Source organism: Sorghum bicolor, chromosome 1 (genome assembly GCF_000003195.3).
Source record: "Sorghum bicolor cultivar BTx623 chromosome 1, Sorghum_bicolor_NCBIv3, whole genome shotgun sequence".
Lineage (NCBI taxonomy): Eukaryota > Viridiplantae > Streptophyta > Magnoliopsida > Poales > Poaceae > Sorghum > Sorghum bicolor.
The window spans coordinates 67773119-67782064 of NC_012870.2; the positions used below are offsets into that span (position 1 = coordinate 67773119).

General features: G+C 44.3%; 1 protein-coding gene across 1 annotated transcript; it reads left to right on the forward strand.

Annotated features, from left to right (window-relative positions):
• LOC8081054 (30S ribosomal protein S1, chloroplastic) lies at positions 2400 to 7465 on the forward strand. Its single transcript, XM_002465312.2, has 7 exons — positions 2400 to 2764; positions 4900 to 5175; positions 6081 to 6161; positions 6319 to 6600; positions 6681 to 6791; positions 6877 to 6963; positions 7087 to 7465. The coding sequence occupies exons 1-7, from the start codon at positions 2486 to 2488 to the stop codon at positions 7171 to 7173; spliced, it is 1203 nt and encodes a 400-aa protein (XP_002465357.1). The 5' UTR covers positions 2400 to 2485; the 3' UTR covers positions 7174 to 7465.

Consider the following 8946-nt stretch of genomic DNA (forward strand, 5'->3'; position numbering starts at 1 on the left):
TACTCGCGCTAAACAATGTACTAATAGCCCTATCTTTCTTCTACGCCTTCGACCTCCGCAGCTGGTATGCTGCTCCTAGTTTACTTACTTTGTTTGTCCTAAACTCTAAACCCTAAATATATGATAGGCTATAATATATTGTTAGAGTTGTTTTAAGTCAATTTCTTAAAACTTCGACCAAATTTATATAATTTTTTTATAGTATTAAATTAGTATTATTAGATTTATTATAGAATATATTTTCATAAAATATTTATTTTATATATCATAGATGTTGATACTCTTTTTTGTTAGGTTAGTTAAACTTAAAATAAAATAATTGATACGGATTTTAGAAATTAATTTATTTAAAGATGTAGAGAGTATTTATGAATAGAAACTGTACTTCAAAATGACACCGTGCACACAAGCATGGCGTCTAGTTTAATTACGTTACTCGGATACTGCTGGATCGGCTGTCAGCATGCAAGCACGTATTATATGGTCCTATCCTAAATTCCTAACGGATGAGGTGTGTTGTACTACTCGTATAAACTAACCGGCACATCAGTTCAAGGCGTTCAACGGTCTGCCAAGAACTTTGCATAGGTTTCGCGAGCTCTCGATGGCGTCGTTAGCAGGGAATGGATAAATGGCAGTTCAGGTGGCGCTATATCTCAACCTAGCCAATAAGCGTAAGTCACCTCGATCGCTGGCATGACCGGCTTCTCGACGCCCGTGGCACGGTGCACCGCCACCGCGCGCAAGGCCTTGTTTAGTTCACCCTGAAAATCAAAAAGTTTTCAAGATTCTCCGTCACATCAAATCTTATGGTAAATGCATGAAACATTAAATATAGATAAAAATAAAAATTAATTACACAGTTTAGCTGGAAATCACGAGACGAATTTTTTGATTCTAATTAGTCCATGATTGAATAATATTTGTCACAAACAAACGAAAGTGCTACACCACCGAAAAGTTTTCACTTCTCGGAACTAAACAAGGCCTCGCAACCAACGACGCGTGCATGCACTGCGCACACGCCGCGCAGTACTCTTTATCTGGATAAGGGCCATTACGCCAGTCTCTTTCCCAGCCCTCCCGCCCCGCTCGGCGGTGGGGTGGCCGGTGGGTGACCCGCACGACGGATCGAGAACGACACACAGGCGTTCGTCGCGCGCGGCTGACGGCCGGACCGGGCACCGATACGTACGCACAGTACGCGCGCTCTGCTGCTCGACGTGGGGGCGGACACCTCGGCGAAGGAATGGTCGGCGTCGCGCGTCGGTCGAGGCCCCGGATTGGCGGAACGCAATGTGCCGCGTCGTATCGTATGGCGATATATGGCCGGTTTGTGGGGCCTTTCGCGTCGCTCTCCGATTCCGTGGCGAATTCCTCCGGGCAGTTATTGGTGGTTGGATGGACGGTTTGAACCCGTGCCGGTACGCGCGGGCGCGGTCGCGGTCGGTCGGGACACGGCAGCGCCAGCACACCTAACGGGACGGTCAAGCGAGAGTAAGTCCACCAGCGGCAGGGAATTTGTAGCTGCGCGCCGCGCGGCACTCTGGCGCGCACGGCAGCGAACCATTCGTTCACGAGCTCACCCCACGTTCCCTGCGGCCTGCGTTTTTTTTTTTTTTGACTTTTGGTTATGGTTATTATTGGTTTGCCGGGGGCTTGCGGTGTTTTTCGTCGACGACAATCGATGAACTACCGTCACTGTTCATGGACGTTACCTGCTTGGAGATACCACGTACTATTGACAGCGATCAAGATGCTCTCCTATCAGGTAAAGCCGAGGTGGAAACAGCCAAGGCCCTTGTTTCAAAAGAAAATAAAGACAGCCGAGGCCCGAGCCCACCCACCCGCTAATAATGTTGGGCTGGTTTTGTCCCAAAGTTGATTTAAGATGTGAAAAAAGTGGGCCTGTTGATACGAAAGTGGAACTCGATAGCCCAGTTGTGGTGGCCTGCGGCCTGCCTAATGGAACGGGCTCACACCCTCCCATCCATAATATAATAAGAAAGAAAGAGACATAATGTTACTCTACTCCTATTTGATCGCTTCGAATTCGCTAGCGTTGAAGTTCCGAATTCGCTACTTGTTTTAACAGATAAACGTTATAAATTGTTGGATGAACATGTTTTTTTTATCGAATGTATGCATGGGCTGAAAACTGTTGCTGGGAAGATCCAGTTTTCTAAGAGAGAGTAAGTTTTATTCCATAAGAAAATAAGGAGGTGCATAAGATGGCATGTAGAGCATCGTCACATGGTTCGCCGCTTCCTTTTGCAAAGCGGGTAATTAATCGGTTTTGTGACGAAACATCATAGCCTGACACGTCGAAGCCCGCGAAGTGATTCTGACCTGGCCTGGCCCAAAACCAGCCAACCGTCTCCGCCTCCTATCCTAAACCCCACCCGGATAACACAGCACACACTGCAACAGCAGCGTCCCCCGTTTCCTCCTCGCTCGAACACCCCCAAGAGGAAGCGAGAGAAGGATGGCGTCCCTGGCGCAGCACGTCGCGGGCCTCCCGTGCCCCCCTCTATCCGGCGCGTCGCGCCGTCGCCCCGCGGCGCAGAGGCGGCCTCCGTCGGCGCTGGTTTGCGGGACCTACGCGCTGACCAAGGACGAGCGGGAGCGGGAGCGGATGCGCCAGCTGTTCGAAGACGCCGCCGACCGCTGCCGCACCGCGCCCATGGACGGCGTCGCCTTCTCCCCCGACGACCTCGACACCGCCGTCGAGTCCACCGACATAGACACCGAGATCGGCTCGCTCGTAATCCCTCGCTTCCTCCCCTACTCTATTGTCACCACTTGTTCTTTCGGTGTGTGAGTGGATAGTAGCAATGGGTGCGGATAGGAAGCTGTTCATTCTCAATTTTCTCTGAAACTAGATGGCGTCGTTAGAGTTATAACGCTTTTCCATACATTTTAGTTTATAGTCTCCCAGAAAGACCTGGTACTTAATGCAGGGAATGTAAGAATATCGCTGGTCTTTGGTTGGACAATGCTATTCCTGTAATGAATTATAATTTTTGGTTTGGGCAAATGCTGTTGTGTCACTTTTTTCCCCTCAACCTGTTTCTAGTGGTACTTGGTTGGAGCATACTGGGATAACATATCACTACTCACTAATCAGTAATAAATACTCCGTAGTTCAGTTGTTGGTCAGCTTTTTAAAGCAAAAAATAGCCCAGCATATTCTTATACCAAAGACCAAACATGAGCTTGTAGAATCAGTTAGAGTTAACTGTATAAAGAACAACTCGGATTAACTTGCCAAGCATCCACTCCATACAAAAAAATAGCGGGCTATAGCGGCGCTATAGCGGCCGGAGGGATTCAACGCTAAGCTATTGCTCTTTGCGCCACTATGTCTATTGCGCGCTATAGCGCCGCTAAGTAGCATATTTTGACCGCTATAGCGGCGCTATTTCGTATTTTGCCTACTTATCATTTGCTTACTAATTTAATTAGTTATTTCCTACTTCTCATTTGCTTACTAATTTGGTATTTTGGACAATTAAACACTGGAGTTTCATGAACCATGTTGTAATGCCATATTGGTAGTGTTACCTAGACTTGTGGAATCTTAGAAATATATTTGTGTTTATCTAATTTCATATTTACCATGTTTTTAATATCAATTACTAGTGTTTTTCATGTTTTTTTTTATAAAAACGCTATCTATCTTAGCGCCGCTATAGCTTCATAGCTGCTGAAAAAAAGTTGCCGCTATTTTCAATAGCCCGCTATTTTAAGCTATGCTCCACTCCCTAAGTTACCTCGGAACATTGAAGCTAATGGTAGTGGGTGATGTGAGGTCCTGGGCCCAGACCTCACCAATCTATTTACCATGTTTTATGTGGCAGCAGAGAGGAACGGATTTACTGATGTATTGCTAACTAGTAGTTTCTTAATTGCTCCATTCCCTTGTCAAACTGATTTATCTTTATATAAGGTAGACCCAAACACAATGTCTAATAGAACCTAAAGTAGAACTTATTTTAACTACAACTTTTGCCTAAGCAAACAAACTAACATAATGTCTCATAGAATTATCTCTTAAACCTGGTCAGCTTCTGGATGAAACTTGGGGGCTGCTGCCCCTATAGTGTGACTAGTGAACAATGATTTTCTGTAACCCAGTGCTCCAAGGTATGAATTCCATTATTATTCTAGGGGCCCGATCTCTGTGGAAATGGAACAACCAGAATCAGTATGTCTTTGATGGAGTAACGCCCAACCTTGCTGGCATTTTGTCTGCGGCCAGCGACGAGATCAAATTTTGGAGCTTGGTAGGAGCTAAGGGGTTCTCTCTCCTGAATGCACCAAGGCTAAATTTGTAGTGTATCAGGTCCAGGTCAAGGTTGTTTTTGTCTTAGTCTAAAACACCGATGTAATGATATATTTTTCTGGGATGTGTGTGTGGCTGTTGTATGAATTTCTTATACCTTTCTTCGTCGTCTTCTTCTTCACATAATGATACACAGCTCTCCTTCGTGTCCGAGAAAAAAAATGGCATTCTATAACTAATATTGCTGTTGGCTTTCCCTAAACTTCATTTCATATAGATGCATCACTGAGTCATACCCGTCTAGTGATAATAAAGTCAATATTTAAAAATGAGTCATTCAACTATTATATATTACAAAGGTAAATGCCGTATGTAATCCTATTTTGGGTATCACTGGCTTTGCATTACTCCCTGAATTTTTCCTCTGGCATTGTTGACTTGTGGTTCTGCAGCAACCATTCTCAATATATTACCGTCGCTATTATTTGCTCTTGCACCTTGATTCATTGTAGGGTATTAGGTCTGGTCACATTTCAACGTAAGATCTTATTTAGCTTCACTATTTTCATAATCTTAGCATCTAAAAGTATTTTATATGCTCGTGTCATCTACAGATTAAAGGAACAGTATTTATGACTACCTCAAATGGTGCATATATCGACATCCAATCGAAGTCTACTGCTTTTTTGCCCTTAGATGAGGCATGCCTTCTTGATATCGATAATGTTGAAGAGGCAGGCATTCGCCCTGGGTTAGTAGAAGAATTCATGATAATTGATGAGAACCCTGGTGACGAAACTTTGATTCTGAGTTTGCAAGCAATTCAGCAAGAACTTGCATGGGAAAGGTGCCGGCAACTACAGGCTGAAGATGTCGTCGTCACGGGTAAAGTGAGTACAAAATGTACAGAAGCATCTTTTTTTAGCTTTCTCTTCTTCTCCGTCCTTTTTTACTATTTCATTTCCCTTTGATGCTCCTTAAAAAACTGCTGTTGTTGCTGACTTGTTGAGAACTGGATTATCTATTAAGTATCGCCTTCTGGTTCACCTTGTTTGTGTTGAACTTGAACAGATAAGATTTTACCCTTGTTAATGTCTACTTGACAACAGCAGCTATTGTTCCTTAGGAAAAAGAAACTCCCTGTGTTTCAAAATGCAGGTCATTTTATTTTTGTCCTAAGTCAAACTTCTCTAAACTGACCAATTTATATAAAAATGTATTAACATCTACAAGACCAAATAAATCCTCTATAGACATATTTCATAGTGGTTTAATGAAACTAATTGCTTTTGTTGTTGTAGATGTTATAGCATTTTTCTATAAATTTGATCAAAGTTAGGAAAGTTTGACTTAGGACCAAACTGGGCCTATATTTCGGACGCACTATTTTCTGCTGCAGTTACATATCTTGCAGCGCATATTAATTTTGAATATACAGTCAGTTATGATTCCAATGTTTTCATATTAACTTCACATTGCTTGCATATCAATTGCAGACAAATTAGTAGCTCATAGTTCATGTGACAACTTCCCAAGTTCCCATAAATCCCATTACCTTTTTGTAGTTTCAATGTGCTACAGTTATTGAACTTATGAAGTTAGGATCAGTCAGTTTATGATAACATGTTATCTGTCTTCAAGGTGTTATATATCTTTGCTCCTGTGTTGTTTATTTGTCTATAGTGTTGGTATAACTTTTATATATGGCTGGTCTCTGTTGGGACTACCTTGATGACATTGTTCAGCCTTTCTGGGTTATCTTAGTTTCTTAAACCTTATTCAATTTTGCTTGCAGGTAATTGGTGGAAACAAAGGAGGTGTAGTAGCTCTTGTGGAAGGGCTTAAGGGATTCGTTCCATTTTCGCAAGTGTCATCGGTTGGTTCTTGCCCTTTTAAACAGAAGTTTCTTATATTCTATGTTTAATTGCCAAGCATGAGGCGCCTTTGTACTTACCATAGTTTATCTTTGATGCTTTGCTCTGGCTGAGCTTTACAATTCCTTATTTGAGAACGTTTTGTTTGATTTTGATCAGAAAACTACCGCTGAAGAGCTGCTTGACAAAGAATTGCCTCTAAAGTATGTAGAGGTCGATGAGGAACAAGGCAGGCTTGTCCTCAGTAATCGCAAGGCAATGGCAGATAGTCAGGCCCAGCTTGGTATTGGCTCAGTTGTCTTGGGAACCGTTGAGAGCCTAAAACCTTATGGTGCCTTCATTGACATCGGTGGAATCAATGGCCTTCTCCATGTCAGCCAGATTAGTCATGACCGTGTTGCAGATATCTCAACAGTTCTGCAACCAGGAGATACCCTCAAGGTATTGTGGCTGTGGTTCTTGGTTGTTATGCCATATCCGTACTTAACAGAGCTAACGCTAATGCATTCTGTCGCTTATAGGTTATGATACTGAGCCATGATCGTGAAAGAGGCCGAGTCAGCCTTTCTACAAAGAAGCTCGAGCCAACACCTGGTGACATGATCCGCAATCCCAAGCTTGTCTTTGAGAAGGCAAGAATAAACAAAAACAACATTTTCTCTTGTGCTGAATATGTTTTAGGTAACAAACTGACATAGTTGCTTCTGCTCAAATCAGGCTGATGAAATGGCTCAGGTATTCAGGCAGCGAATAGCCCAAGCCGAGGCAATGGCTCGTGCTGACATGTTGAGATTCCAGCCAGAGGTATTGCAAACTCCCCTTGTTAATGCTACCGTGTCAAATCAAATTTCATCTGAATTCGACTGTACTATGTGTAAATCATGAATCATGTGGCTGAGCTAATCGAATCATCGTCCTTCTTCACAGAGTGGATTGACCCTCAGTTCAGAGGGCATCTTAGGACCATTGTCGTCGGACGCACCTTCAGAGGATTCTGAACCCACAGATGAATAGAAGCAGTTGACGAAGTGCACCAGATTTGAGATATGTGATGGCAGTTCATCATACTTATTTTTCTTGGAGGGAAGGCATGACAAAAGCATGTTCTGTTCAGATCGTTTCCCCCTTTCAGTTATTCTTGTCTCAGTGTGTAGGAAATCTGAAAATGTAAGAAGGTTCTGAAGACGCCGGAAAGAAATGTAATTTGCGTCCCTTGTGAAGCTATCCGATTCTTGCAGGAACCCCAAAGTATAGTTTGACCGTGACCGTGAGTGTATATTTTGTAACGCGTATTCAGCGGGGAACACGCAAAGTGTTCTGACGAATTGCATCACGTTTCACTCGAAACCGAGGCAAAAAGACGTGTCAACAGCAAATCAGCGTACGAAAGCCAAAGTTCCAAGCCAAATTTGCTGTTGCACTGTGGTGGAGCGGATGGTTGTGCAACACTTGGCACGTTAAAAAAGTTGGACCGAAAACTTGTTTGAGTTGCCCACAGCCCCTTCGGCACAGTGGCAGTGGCACAACAGATGTCCACACAAGTGTCCAAGCAAGCTGTTTCACCGAAACAGTGTCAAAAGGGCAAAGAGAAGCAAAGCAACTTTTGCATACTTCGCAGGTTGACAATCTTTAAACTCGTGTTTGTATTTACGAAAGTTAGTTGTGTCTGGAGAGCTGCTTCTCCTCATGGCCACTACTCGATAGACAGAGAAGATAGAAACGGTTTTAAAAACAGTTTGCTTGTACAACTGTGCCCCCCCCCCCCCCCCCCCGCCGGTTGCTCTTTTGTTCAAACATATCAAGCTGCCAAACCTTACTAGTTTCACTGATAGCTCCCTCCACTATATTTACATACCAAACCAAACATATATCAAATGCCCCTTTATTTCTTCAATCCGAGCCCATGTCAACTCTGAATAATTTTCTTCAGAGAAAAGGCTTTCACATTGTGAGGAAAATCTGGGATTATATCCATTGAATTACCGGGGTCAATTAGCTTTGCTGATGATCCTCAATCACGCGTAGCCTAGGCGTCTGCTGAGAGACCTGAACGGCTACCAAACTAACAAGGCAGCAGAGTCAGCAGGCTAGTAGTAGTGTCAGTCCCTTTCCAGTAGTTCATATTTTTCTGAACCCTTGTACCCACTGCAAATCCGGCGCCATATCCAGCTTCCAGCGATCGAGTACAGCTTCAGATTTTAAGTGCTTTCTCCCCAGTATATGGTATCTTCCTTCAGGTGGACCTACTGTTCATGCACGTCGACCGGCCGGTGGCTCGCTCTCTCGCCGGTGCGCGCGCCGATCAGTCTCCCCGCCCGCCGTGAGTGCGGATTGGAATTCGCAGGGCCGGCCGGCCGGATAAGCCTCTCCCGTCGCCTGCAACTTGCATTATATTCTACTAGTGGCTTGCTTGGCACCAAGAAACAAAAAAAGCGATCTTGTTTTCTCTCTGTATATCTTGAGCTCTCTGCACCGCAATGTGTAGGCATGTAGCTGTCGTCGATGGAATGGATCGGCAGAAGCTGCTGCATGTACAGTGCACACGTCCATGGACCACACGGTCCACCAGCAGTCCAGCAGCTGAGACTGAGAGATCTCATGTACGTAACGGCTCAGCAGTCAGCACGTATTACTTGCTTTGCTTGGCCCTCCTGGCTTCTCTTCGTTCACGGCTCACTGTGCTGTCAGCTAGTAGCTACGTGGTGTTTGACCATGAACAGCAGCAGTGAAGGGAAGGGATGGAGGTATCTAGCCTGTCCCTGCCTACTATAGCTCACTGCTCGATCG

Bases quoted from the DNA above. Each gene is read 5' to 3' on its own strand.
- LOC8081054 (XM_002465312.2), top strand. From the start codon at position 2,486: ATGGCGTCCCTGGCGCAGCACGTCGCGGGCCTCCCGTGCCCCCCTCTA. The intron at 6,601-6,680 runs GTATTGTGGCTG...TGTCGCTTATAG, and splicing joins AACCAGGAGATACCCTCAAG to GTTATGATACTGAGCCATGA. The intron at 6,964-7,086 runs GTATTGCAAACT...CCTTCTTCACAG, and splicing joins TGTTGAGATTCCAGCCAGAG to AGTGGATTGACCCTCAGTTC.